Genomic DNA, 13,834 nt, shown 5'->3' on the forward strand with positions numbered 1-13,834 from the left:
GATTAGAAGTTATAAACAATATGAAAGACAAGGAAACCAAAAGCATGTGCTGTATTTGATTAATTAGGAAAAAATAGAATTCACATTTAAATGATATATAATTCAATTGCATAATAAACATGTAAGCATTTAATATAAAACTAAATAATTCAAATTCCCTCATCTCTCTCTTCATTTATCACCCTGTTCATTTCACAACCCAAATGCCTGTCCCACCCGTGACAGAGAGTTTGGTAATTGTAGACCTGTAGGAACCCCATTTCTCCTAAGAAAGAGTAAATGGTGGCTTCTGACTCTCCTACCTGGCACTTTGCAAAAATAAAATTTGGATTTCAAGAATGCAAGCAGTGGACTGTGGCGTTACATCACTGGCTGTTTGACAGGCTGGGACGGGATGGTTTCAGAGGACCCTGAGTTCCTACCACCACTGTGCCTGGTCAGGTTGATACCCCATTGTCAGATTCAACAGTCTGACCCATCTGTGAAACTAGCGATGTCTTTATTGGTATCACAACTATAGGCTCATTATAAAACCACACAAAGTTGCAACATTGTGCAGGAAAGGGTTGTTTCTTAAGAAAATAATTTAACTGTTCCCACGCAGCACTCCTTAGACTTGTTTTAGCTGCTGCACATGTATCTTCTTGCCACGCTCTGGCTGTCCATGAATGCAGGGTCTAGGGAGGCCACCTTGGCAGCAATGAAGGAGTGGATGCAGTGGAGGACCGCCGTCAAATCCTGGAACTCCAGCTCCTGAGGATGAACGAAACAAGACTATGGTCACTGGGAAGATGCATTATGGTAACTTTCAGCAAATTCAGTTCTTTGTGTACTCTAAGACTCGTTCTCCAAGTAAATACAAGTGCATGGTAAACCAGGTGATGTTAAAAATAAAGGCAGTATTGCACAATCAACATATATTTATAAAGATGGATATGCTGTTGTTGGTATTGGTACTCAGACAATATTGTCTGTGTCTCCTTAATCTCCATACAGGTTGAGATGCATGTCCTTTACTCAGCATTCCTCCTTAGTTTGTGATAGGTCTGAAGTTAGGGTTTCTGTCTTCACCGCAGGTGAAAATGCCAGGGCTAACAATGACTGTGCGATCAGAGTCTCATGGTGGTGGGGCTACCTGTTTGCTTACCCTAGTTGCATGTGTGCCTTCTTCCAAGTGTGGCTTGTAATGGGCCTTTTTAGAAGGGCAGTCAGAGTCCTACTGTGTGAACAGCATGTGGAGGGAGAGACCTTGGTTCCTCCGCCTCCAGTTGTCATGTCAACAAAAGGGAGAAAGGATGCTCAAGAACAAGATACTTTAGAAGGTGATGAGCTCCTTAAATTTAAGGTAAAAATACCTTAAATTCATGGGTCCTTACTTCTCCACCTTAAAGCTCTCAAAGACTAATATTGAAGAATAAAACCTATGTAAGTCATTACAATTATTTTAAAAGTAGTAGTAGTAGTAGTAGTAGTAGTAGTAGTAGTAGTAGTAATAGGAACTTGCCCAAATTTAGGAAATAATAATAATAATAAAAATTATTATTATTATTATTATTATTATTATATTATTCTTTTGGAGTGCTACTCATATAGAGATCAGAGGACACTTTGTAGAGTCAATTCTCTTCTTCTACAATGGGTACTGAGATCAAATTCAGATGGGTTCTGAGCCATCTCACTGTTCTCTGAGATTATTTTCTCCCCTACAAATTTCCCCACACAAAGTTTCCAGTCCCAACCAACAAAATTGGCAATGAGCCTACAAGGCAATATACAAGCTGAAGTCTTCAAATGTCATGCTGTTATAGAGAAAAGCAATCTTAGTGTCTTGGGATACAAATCCACCCCAACCTGCCACCCATCCAACAGGCGGAAAAGGTGATTTCAGTACATGACTGATGATTTTTTTTTCTACTCTATGCTATATCAACATGGTAAATTTCCAATATGGCAAAGAACAGCACACTTCCTTTTAAGGTGACTGTTCATTCATTGACATACCACTTATTAAATTTGAGCAAAATTCAATCATATTCTAAACTGCTGAGATAAGACCACAGAGAAAACGTCATCATTTTCAGGAAGACAGTCTGCTCAGGCTTGTCAGTCCCTCAGTTGTACTTGACAGGACCTCTGGGATGGGAAGTTGGCACACCTGCCTACAGGAGAGATCCAGCTCATCACAGGTGCTGAAGTCCTCCTGGACACCTGATGTGATATTTTTACTAAGGTTACTAAGGTGCTTCCTAAGAGAAGGACCTCATACTGTAAAGCTAGCCTCTATCTTCCTTTACAGAAGGCCCCACCCACATGCCTCTCTTGGTGTCTCATCCATTCCCTTCAGAAACTGCTCCTGTACTGGTACTCAGGACCCTGAACCAACCAGAGTGCCAGGGGAGGGTGGCCCAGGGAAGGGGACAGGAGAATTCACTTAGAAATGGCAAAGTTGAACTCCTGGAAAGTGTGAGTCAGCTGGAAAATGAATCCCGTGAAATCATACCTGGCCAGAGAGGGGAAAGGCACAGGTATGGGGTCCCTTGCACTTAGAAGCTGTCCTCTACCTCCTTATACCTGTGACCCAAAGATTCTCTTTTCTTCTTGACAAGATCTCCTTGTAAGATCCTCCTTTGCATGGAGGTAAAGCTTAACCTTGACTTTTTACCTGCATGAAATAATTACTTTTTTTTTTTTTTGGTATGGGTAAAGAACAAGATGTCGCAGATGCTTAGGGTTTCCTTTATACCACTAAAGGGACTTCATAGCAGAACTCTATACTTGCTCCATGATTACCCCCATCCTGGTTTGTTGCATCCATGAGTTGAATTACCTAGCTGCTTTTCTGGATGTCAACCTGTCCTTGTGTTTTCTGTACACTGTGAGATGATAGTCAGGATGTTTTATCACTTTCAATTTTTCTCCATAAGAGAGGAAGACCAAGGAACATTCTTGAACAAACACAATGTTCTTGCAAGCTTACCAAAACTCTTACTTTCATCTGCATATACTCCTGATCGTAATCATCTTCTCAGGGGGATGAGTGGAAGGACAAAGTCACAAAGCCCCGCATCACGTATGCTTCCACAGCTGTGCTTTACGTACAAAAGCTGAAAATTGCTTTACAAATTCCTATGATTCACTCAATAACAGCACGGCACTCTGGAAGAAGCAGCCAGATGGCCACTGGCATGGAGCTGCACATCTCAAAGCAGCCTTGGCATTTCCTGGCATGGCAATTTGAAGCCACATGAAAAAAAATTGAAAAGACTATCTACCACAAGGGAGTCACTCTGTGCAAAATCTCAGCCAAGAGTGTTCCTGTCCAGGAATCAAGTGTGAGCTTCTGAAAGCAGGAATCAGTCTTGATCCAGATACCGAATCTGAACACTTCACAGAGCATCCTTGGTTTGAGCAAGGGCCACGTCATGGTACCTGCTGCTCGGCCTAGATCCTAAGCAGATGCTGCCAGCAGGGCCATCCTGAACTACCCTTTTTGCAAGAGTTGTGAGCCAAAGACATGTTTGGCTTCTGTTGGGACAGGACATTCATAGTGAGTCCAGTGTTGTCTCTGTGCCTGCCACTCCCTGCTGGCCCCTTAAACATGTGTCCCAGGGGTGGTAGGCTGCCAACTCCCACCCACTGAGAAAGAGAATCTGTACACTTGAGTCGGACGTCATACAGCAGGGATACAGCAACTGCCTCCAAATTTGTCTGACAAACCTTAGATAAAGATAATTGTTTCTAAAACAAGTTTGGAGAAAAGCCAAGAAAGCCATATCTGTAACTATAGACTGTTACTGACCCTTTCTCATGTCAGCTGAGCTGTCTTGTCTAGGAGTGACGCATGTGCTGTTTTTTTCAAACACATTTGACATTTTGAGAATGGGGTCTTCCGCCACAAGTGCAGTGGAGCCATGAGAAGCCCAGGAGATGATGAAAACCTCCTGATTCTTAGCGAGCTATACTGCTAAAAATATAAATAAATAAACGGTATTTCTTCATTTAGTCGTAGATTCTTGTCAGTGGAGCCTCAGTTCAGTGCCTGAGTAATAAAGAAGGCAAATCTGGAAGGAAACCCTGACCAGTGACCCAGTCCCTGCTCACCTGTGTCAGGCTAGGTTGGAATGGAGTTGATGGTTAATGCCTGTGACAGAGATGTCACCTTGCAATGTGGACTCTGGTTCCTCCACATACTGGCTGGGCAGTCAGGTAGTGAGTAGGCCAGTGCCAACAGCCCTCCAATGTTTTTAGCATGTGTTACTAGTTCTAGTATCAACAATCCTCCCATGATTACTAATGGCTTGCCACACGGCTAGGAAATTTTCTGAAAATTTACTCCATGAATCTGGTGCCATTTTGATCAGATACAGTGAATGATTGAGCTGGACAACCAGGAGACTGTGTAATTTCCCTGTCAGTGAACCTGTAACCTCACAGCCGCTCCTGTACCATCCCTATGGAACTAAGGGTGATGACAGGAATCAGGGGACAGTCACTGGAGCGTCATCAGTGTGAGATGGATATTATCCCTTTATCTGCATAGTTTTGTCAAATCAATAACATTGCCTTGCCTCAAAATTACAATATAAATGAAGATAAAAGTCAGAGACCACCATTCCAACTTTAAAATGAGGAAATGGAGTTCAAAACAATCTTCCAAAGTGACAAGACAGAAATGTCACTTGAAGTCAGGGATCCAAGAAGCCCCATAGGACTTCGCTGTGTCCCCTGCTAGAGTTTTAGGAACTTGGTACAACAGTGTCACCACGTTGCAAGCTGCCTGAGGAGAGTAACCTCAAACAATTCTTCATCACCAGGAGTCCTGAGTTGCTCTGAAGAACAGAATTTAAGCTTTTTCCAACTTCCCTATTCTGCAGATGTCTTTGTCGACAGGTGGGTAGCATTGTTGAAGGGATGTCCAGCTGCCATCACACTAGAGGAACTTGGCCAGGAACCCCACAGTAAAGGTATCAAGGAATGGAGGAGAAGGTAATTTTGATGGTTCCTTCTTCCCTTGATTCAATTCTTGAATAAAGCATTTTTACATTTGTGCAGGGGTGGGGTTGGAGACATTCCAGAATAGGGCAGGAGCCAAGGAGCAAAAGCAAAACGCCGATGGTAGCTATGGGTCTGTGCATGTGTATCATTAGGGAGAAACTATGAGTGGGTTCTGAGATATCCTTAAGGTCACGGCACAGAGCAGACAGCACACACATCACTCTAAGGACAACCCTTCAGGAAGTACAGGGAGCTATGGATGGAGGGTGTGTAGGAGGCAGAGGCATGTCTGTGGGGCAAGGACGCTTGTCGAGCATGAGACAGAGTAGAAGGTCTATGGAAAGAAATTCTTTTCAGACAAGGACAAGAGTCTGTGAGAAAAGATGAGGGCTCGAGTTAAGGTAGAAGGAAAGGCAATGGCAGCTTCGAGAGGTGCAGATATATGCAGGGTTAGGATTGCTCTTCTTGGTACAACCTGGATAAAAGACCCCCAAAGAATCAGGACTGCACCTGTGAGGGGTGAAGCAACCAGTGTGTGTGTGTGTGTGTGTGTGTGTGTGTGTGTGTGAGAGAGAGAGAGAGAGAGAGAGAGAGAGAGAGAGAGAGAGGGAGAGAGAGAGACACTGAGACAGAGTAAGATGGAGACAGAAATGGAGAGAGACAGAGAGAGACAGAGTAAAAGACAGACAGAGACAGAGACAGACAGAGAGGAAGGAGCAGGAGAAGAAGGGGAGATCAACTCATGGTAGTCAGTCTGGAGCTGGAGGGAATAATGGAGAGTGTAAGAATCCACTATTTGCCTCAAAGGAGGCGCCTCTCCTCACTTTATTTGCAATTTTCTTGCATCAGGTAGGCTGTCTCTGGTTTCACTCTCCCAGTCTTAGCCACATGTGGCTCACTGAAACGTGAAAATACTAGAGATTTCCAGAAGTCAACAATTTGTAAGCTTTAAGTTACCCACTAATTTGTGTAGCTTGATGTCTCCTGTTTTCTATCCCAGGATGCAGACATCTTTTGGCCCAGTGAGTACACACTGCATACACTGCCTGCTGCTAGTCACTTAGGAGCCATCTGTTATCGCACCAACTGTCTTGGCACCACGGTCACCCTTACTCTGCTTAATGATGACACTAAAGTAGAAGAGTAGTGATACTCGGCAATTCAGATATGACAATAAGAAGACATAAACTGCAACAAGTTAGGTCTATCACAAATCTGTATAAGAATATTTGTTTGGCACGTACTGCAGGAAATATCGACAGATGCACAGGTTTTAGTGTTAAATTAATTACTTTTAGAAATCACTGTGGCAAAGTATCTGACTCAAGGAATTTAAGGGAGGAAATTTTACTTTGGCTCAAGATTTCAAGAGATTGACGTTCGTCACGCTAGGCACCAGGTAGGAGCTGCTCATGGTGGGTGGGAGTGTATGGAGAATGGGGAGGCAGCTCTTCACATCCTGAAAGACCAAGAAGCAGAGGCCTCAAGCCAGAAGCAGATATATAACCTTCAAGTGCTACCCCACACAGCTCAGGTCTGCTAGCTGGAGCCTGGAGCTAAAGTTTCGACAAGGTCTAGAATCAGCAATAGTCGCTGTGGACCAAGAGTTCAAACACATGTGGGGAATATCTCAGATTCAGCTCAAATAGGTATTGTCTGTGACTTCTGGTAGCCACTGGGTCGGGGAGGTGTAAGAACATTCCTTCTGGAAAGAGAGATCCTCTTATCTCTTCTAGCAAGTTCATGTTTGTCTCAGACCCTGTTCTATTGCTTGGAGAAGCACCGTGACCAAGGGAACCCTTGTAAAAGAAGGCATTTAATTGTAGGCTTTCTTACAGTTTCAAAGGCTTAGTCCATTCTCATCATGGCAGGGAGCATGGCAGCATGCATGGCACTAGAGAACTAGCTGAGAGCTTTGCATCCTGATCTGCACAGAGGCGGAGAGAGACTGGGTCTGGCATGGACTTTTGAAACCTCGAAGCTCACCGCCAGTGACACTTCCTCCAAAATGGCAATGGTACTTAATCCCTCTAATTCTTTCAAATAGTTCAACTCCCTGGTGACTAAGCATTTAAATACATGGCTATCAGTGCCATACTTACTCAAACCTCCATGGTATTTGGCAGGTTTTGAAGGCATATATTTTAAAATGTTTGCTGTCACCCTCAAAATTGGCATCATAATCTGTCTGTAGGCAGTGGTCTGCGTTAGGTGATGAAATTGTCTGTTTTCTCTGGTTCACATGTTTTTTCAAAAAGGATTCATTTTAATTAAAAAATTATTTGTATGGCTATATGTCTGTGCCAGGTATGTTCATATGACAGCAGGTGTCAGTGGAAGCCAAAACGTGATATCAGATCCCCTAGAATTGAATTAAAGGCATTGCAGGCTATAAGGCATAGGTCCTGTAAATTGAACTTGGTTCTAAGTCATCTCTCAAGCACCCCTGGTATACATTCTTAGTCTTTCTCCTTCAGCAAATAACAGAATTACAAATTAATGCCTCTTATTGACATTGGCAAGATTTTTTTAAAGACAAATATGACTTCTCTAAGTAACCTTGATTCTGTCAAATTTGGTGCGTCCACATATTTTAAGATGGACGAGAACTTTTGGCAAAGCTGTTTTAACTAATACTTTTTTTTTTTTTTTTGTAATTTGCACTGACTCCAGGGTATCTCACACACATACCGAGAGCGAAAGAAGCTGGGAATGAGGAATGACTGTGTGGTTTCACCTTTTTTTCCCCCTGTGCTGGTAAATATTTTATTTGGAAATTTCCATGTTCCGACAAATATAAATAACTCCTACACATTTTATTCAACCAAGGTCAATATCTTGAAGGACAGTATAGAATTTCCCTCATTTTTAATTTAATGTTGAGGGATAAGTTACTGATGGTGACGCCCTGGGAAGATACCTTCAGGTTAGTCTGGTGTACAAATAATTTACAAATGCATGAAGCTGGCACTGGCTCATACCACGAGGGGCTTTGCCACTTGGAGTGTCACCAACCTCTGCAAGGCTACTCAGCGCAGCCTCCTGGGCTTCCTTCTTGTCCCAGTGAGGACAGCAGGAATAACTTCCATCTCTCTTTTTAGGGAGGCACACCCACACTTTTGCTTCTGTTTCCCTTTTTAAAAACATGGTGCTCAAATCCACTTTTCATTCTATCATTAACATGAGTTGTTTCTTTGAACCCAATCCTTCACTCATCTCCAGGGGCAGTGAATAAGGAGAGTGCACTCACATTCCAAAACATAGAGGGAAATTGGGCCCAGCTGTCTCTGCTTGTAGAATCTGTTATTTCATCAACTATAATTAGAAGCAAAGTGATTAATAAAATGGACGGGGAGTGGAAGAGATAATCTACGCAGTTCCCTTGCACAGAGGAAAAAGCAAGTTTACAACACATGTCTGCAGGGGCAGCTAGGCCGGCCATGCTTCAGGGTGTCTAATACTCTTGTGATGCTTGGCCACGGGGACAGTGTCTTTTCATATGTGGAGATAATCCTTTGACAAAGTTCCTAGCAACCTAGTTAGCTTTCTAGATATCTTCTCTTTCCAGGACCTAGGACTTGAAGCTCCTATGAACAGACTTGTCCTCAAACCCAAGCTATATGCTGGCGTCCACCGGTATCCACCTGCCTCACTTTAGAAAGAACATCTCAGTGTTATGCTAGTTTTTTTTTTTTCTGCCTTGAGATTTTTTTCTCCCTTCCTCTAGCCTAGAGAGAGCTAGCAGCAAAGCTTCAGAGATCACTCTTAGGGAACAGACTTCCTATATGCTTGCCACACTATACGGTCAGCTTGTTCAGGAAGCTTGGGATGTGAGTTGCCAGAGAGCCTCAGAAACTAGGTCCAGCCTGGGGACATCTTAGAGGGTAACTGTATCATCAAGTTACCACTTGGTACAGAGTATCTTCTGGTGGAAGAAGAGTTACATACTTGCCTATAGAGCACATTTAGCTGTGTGTTTCTGTTAATAGGCTAGTTCTAATTCCACGGTCAGTCGGAACACTGTGATTCTAATCTCACAATGAACAGGACACACTCGAAACAAAACAAAGCCAAAGAAAGCCACCTGCTACTGTGTAATGGCTGAGTGGTGTGAGGAAGCTTGCATGGGAGCAGACTCAAATGACCCTGAGGAACATTGGAACTGAGCACTGCTCCTGAGGGAGTTGTACCTCTGCCTCTGTTCTTCCTCCCTTTCTGCTGCAGAGGTCATTCAGTTGTCCCTGGTTTCTCCTCATGAGCAGTGTAACGGTCTGTCTAATGGCTGGGTTGGGTTGACTACTCCATTTTGCTTCTTCTGACTCCGAAATAGTTTTTCAGTGTGACTAGTTCATTAGCATCAGTAACCCACGCCTGGCATTGCTCTCTGTGCCAGCTCTGTTTGCTGCCTGCTCTGTAGCTCAGGTTATTCACACCCAGTTCTCCTCTCTGCATTAGACAGGCTTTATTGGCTGCCTGATGACAGAGACTACTCTTACAGAGTGAAAATTATGTGCTATTGTTTCTCCCAAAGACAGAATTATTCTTCATTAGACCGTGCTTTGTTACAAGGATACAGATGGGGATATTAGGGGTAAGATTGGTCTGCAATGATGAAAGCACTTCATTTTAATAATGAGAATATTTTTCTTCTGAGAAACTTGTAAAACTCTGGGTATATTTAGTACCCCCCTCTTCTTCCTTTCCTCCTCTCTTATCCTTCCCCACTCTCTTTCTTCCTTGAGACAGGGTCTCACGTATTTCAGGGTGATCTCGAGCTTGCTGTGTAGCTAAGGATGGCTTTCAACCTGTGATGCTCGTCTACCTCCCAAACACTGGGATTACGGGCATGTGCCACGGCACCCAACATTTTACAGAACTTTCTGTGTTTCTGTACTAAGTTTCTCTTTCTTTCAGTGTTAAAACGGACTTATTAAACACACGTTCGGTGGACTTCATGCTGCAAAGATAACCTGTCCCAAGAAGCTCAGTCTCAGACACTGAAGAGACTATCAGAAACATAAATATAACCAATGGACCCAGAAATAAGGTGTGGGGTGGTGGAGTCACATCACAACAGGAGCTAGCTGAGGGGGTGGGGACAGTTGTTTCACCATTACCCAATCCTGCATCTCCTCATAATCTCATGGTAAGTCATATAAGCAGTCAGCTAAATAGAACTCCAGGAAAGCAAGTCTTTCATTTATGAAGATTTTAGAAGCGAGGGAGATGGCTCAGTTGGCAAAGTATTTGTCAGACAAGCATGAAGACGTGAATTCAGACACTCAGCAACCACATAAAGACACCATCTTTCATCCCAGCGCTGGGCAGGCAAAGACAGGTGGATTTCTGGAGCTCACTGGCCAGCCAGCCTGGCTGAATTAGTGAACTCCAGAACAGAGTAAACTCAAAAAAAAAAAAAAAGGCAGAGAGGAACTGAGAGAGACATCAAACACCAGCCTCTGGCCTCTACACACAGTATGCATACATGTGCACACACCTACATGAACACACATATCAGAGAGAGAGAGAGAGAGAGAGAGAGAGAGAGAGAGAGAGAGAGAGAGAGAGGAGAGAGAGAGAGAGAGAGAGTAACTGACTGATGATTGAATGACTGAGGCTGTGTGCTAACTCCAAGGACACCTAGAGGTCTAATTTCCCCCCTGCTTCATACACTGTAGCATCTTCAGCTGGGCAGGTTATTTCTGAGTGAAGCAGAGTTATGTAAGGCGAGGCATCACCCCCGTTTCTTTCCCTCACTGTGGTGAGCTTAAGGCTGGACCTGCAGAATCCTCCAAGGCCAGGAAGTGAGCCTTGTTCTTGCTTTACTTCACTTAAAACCTCAGCCCTTTTATGCCTCATCCATGCTTGTGTTTCCAGAGAAACCCTGGTAGTCTGAGATCTATGAAGGATCAGGGCTGGGCTGCAAGTCTGTGCATCTCAATCTGTTGAGATGTATCCACACGCCTCCCAGGCATTTCTAGGTATGTACATAAAATTTCTATTCACCCACTATTCATGTACATGACCTCTATAAATATTAGTTTTTTTTTTTTAATTTTAAACCAACCAGGATGGAAATCTGCATAATCCACGCTAAGGGCCACAGAGAAGTTAACATTCATTTCAGATCCCGACCCAACAATTCCCTTTCATCACAAGCTGACACAGCTTCCCCTTTATCAACATGGCTGACCTTCAGTTGACTGACTGATGGTTAACAGATAGGAAATTAGACCTTTAAGTCCCACAGTACCACCTGCTAAAGGGGCAGCCCAGATGCTAGGCAACCATGCGCCGTTCCTTCAACATGTGTTCCAGAGTACAACAGTGCCTCAAGCCTACCATGAACCAACATCCTCGGGACCCTGTGACTCCCGCGCTGAAGGAGTGACTGGACAGATGCAGGGAAAGGTGACAGGTCCCTCCCTGAAGAAATCCTGACAGGAAAGTGCTGCAAGTCACTCTCTGCTCCACTTTCCTCACACTAATCCCCACTCAGGCCCCAGGACTTGGCTCAAAGTAGAGGGTAGGATGCAACTTTCTGAGACAGCCCAGTGTACTAAGAGTCTTGTCTCCTCACTTTAAACCTCAACACAGGGGTCCACAGCTAACCCCAGCTTAGGGCTTCACAGGATGTACCCCCCACCCTCCAGAGCGTCATACCTGTCCTCCAGCTCAGGGCTCTATAGCTTTTCTCTTTCCCCCAGTGCAACACCTCAAGCCTCCACAGTCTGCCCTCTCCACCTCAGGAACCCAAAGCCTGAATGTCCCATGTAAGGAACCTGCAGCCTCCCACTTCCCTTCAGGGCTCTACACCCTTGTACTGACCATGGCCTGTCTAGTATGCACCTCTATCACTGGCTTTGGCCAATTCCTCACATAGAAAAGCCAAGCAATTGTATCTAATTTCTCTTCTTCGTAGAAACGTTCTTTCGTGGAGTGAGACAAGGGCAGGATAAAAATAGACCCTAATTCTTCACATATAACAATGTCAGGTGGGTTGTGTTGCTCAGGTTAATTTCATAAGAAAGAAATTCAAGGAAAGAAGTGACATTCTGTCTCTAAACAATGCATATGTGTTATACGCACACACACACAAATCTTTTAATGCACTAAATTTATGCTTTCATTTGACAATAGTTTGTATTAAAGTTAGTTTGTTGATGATGACACACATGTAAAACCATGAAGAAATTCTACCTATTAATAATGAAGAGATATCTCAGTGTAGCACCTCTGAAAGGGACAAGGGACATTTTCTTTTATTCTGTGCCTCAGACATTCTATCAGACAATGCAGCTTGCAAAACTCGATTAGATTTTGGCTTCTAGAGCATTTTCATTGCATCGGCTTCCTACTGCTATTTACCAAGCAAATTGTGGATTTTGTTAGAGTTAAATACTTTGTCTCATCTGTCACAGTTTCAGGTCACAAACCCTCCATGGGAAAAGTGTCAGCCCTGAGGTCGACTTCTAATGCTGGGCTGAGCTCGTTCCCTCTCACGCAGCCTTTTTCCCGCTGACCCCTCTCTCTGTGTGTCTGTGGGTGCAGGGTGCACAGGCGTTACCTTCGTTTCAATCTGTTTGGTGTCCGGATTCTGAAACAGCAGCTTTACTCGAGTTTTCCCGTCATCTGAAGATCCCTTAAGCTGGGAGAACTTGAATCTCCAGAGTACGTTCTGCAGGGAGATGAAACAAATGAGTGATTTATAAGCAGGGCTATTGTTAATTAATCAATTCATTTAATTAGTAACTGTTATTAATGTGAAGCACCTATTGGGTAAACGCCACAGTGTTGAGAGGCTGATCCCATCCCTAGCCAGTTCAGGGTCTCATACGGGCCTTTCTAGTCCTCACCCTGCTTTTTCCAGTCTGGCTTTCCTGTGCCTCTCCTGGAAGCTTCCTTTTTTGCTTATAGGACTATGAAGTCAACTGAAGGCTGGCCTCAGGCCCTGTAGGATGCCCACCCATTAAAATGGAAAGCTTGTATCCTGGTTGATCACCCCACCATGGCCACACAGGATCATTCAGCCTCGGGTTCCCAAGAACCAACAGGAGGACGCGGGCAGCTCTGCCTTCCACCACTACATCAAGTGTGTCTGAAGCACACACTGAAGTGTTTCAGAGGTAAAATGTAGTCCCAGTCCTTAGGAGGCTAAGATGGTAGAATAACCATAAGTTTAAGGCTAATCTGCCTCACATAACTTCAAACCAGCAAGGGCTACCAAGGGAGAACATGCCTCGCAAAATAAGAAAAATGCAATCTTTGTTGTCCTAGAAAAATACCAATGGGGATTAGCAATGTTTTAGCCACCTACAGGTTGTTTCTATTGCAAGCATCATTTTCTAAATGAACAAAGCATTTTCAGCATTAGGCAGACAAGAAGAGGAGAATGGAAAGTCTCAAAAGCAGTTCTGTTCCTCTAGATGGTAAGCTGTGTGCCATGCCATCCACACTGGCCTCAGGATTCCTTGTGAGATTTTTCATAATGAACCGTGGACATGGATCAAGAGAAAAGTCTCGAAGCTCATGCTGCTTTCATACTTCAAGACATTTGGACTCCGTGGTATCTTGAGAACCATTCACTCTATCCCTGCATTTCCTCTGTGCTGAGGCCAAGTCTCTGCCAGCTCTGGCAGATCTGAGTACCAGGCTGTTTTCAGAGTAGGAATTAAGAGAACATGAAAGAGTTTCACCCCAGTTACAGCACAGGTCACCAGTTTCCTCATGTAGCCCTTATTTGGGGTAATGGAAGAAAATGATGTTCGGCTTCTCCTGTTTTTGATTGTGTTACAAGACATCCAGGTCCACATGGTGCATGGGGTGGTCAGCAGGCTTA

At 43.9% G+C, this 13,834-nt stretch overlaps 1 protein-coding gene across 13 annotated transcripts in view; it reads right to left on the reverse strand.

Annotated features, from left to right (window-relative positions):
* Nucleotides 1-478: 478 nt before the first annotated feature.
* Nucleotides 479-13,834, reverse strand: part of Sntg2 (syntrophin, gamma 2) — a 202,470-nt gene continuing 189,114 nt past the window's right edge. For all 13 annotated transcript variants that reach the window (NM_001106720.2, NM_001414915.1, NM_001414914.1 and 10 more), the window contains 2 exons: nucleotides 12,563-12,673; nucleotides 479-753 (listed from right to left, as the gene is read on the reverse strand). In NM_001106720.2, the coding sequence (NP_001100190.1) occupies nucleotides 622-753; nucleotides 12,563-12,673 (243 nt within the window). In that variant the 3' untranslated portion in view covers nucleotides 479-621. The remainder of the gene's footprint in view (nucleotides 754-12,562; nucleotides 12,674-13,834) is intronic.

Source organism: Rattus norvegicus, chromosome 6 (genome assembly GCF_021556685.1).
Source record: "Rattus norvegicus strain SHRSP/BbbUtx chromosome 6, alternate assembly SHRSP_T2T, whole genome shotgun sequence".
NCBI lineage: Eukaryota > Metazoa > Chordata > Mammalia > Rodentia > Muridae > Rattus > Rattus norvegicus.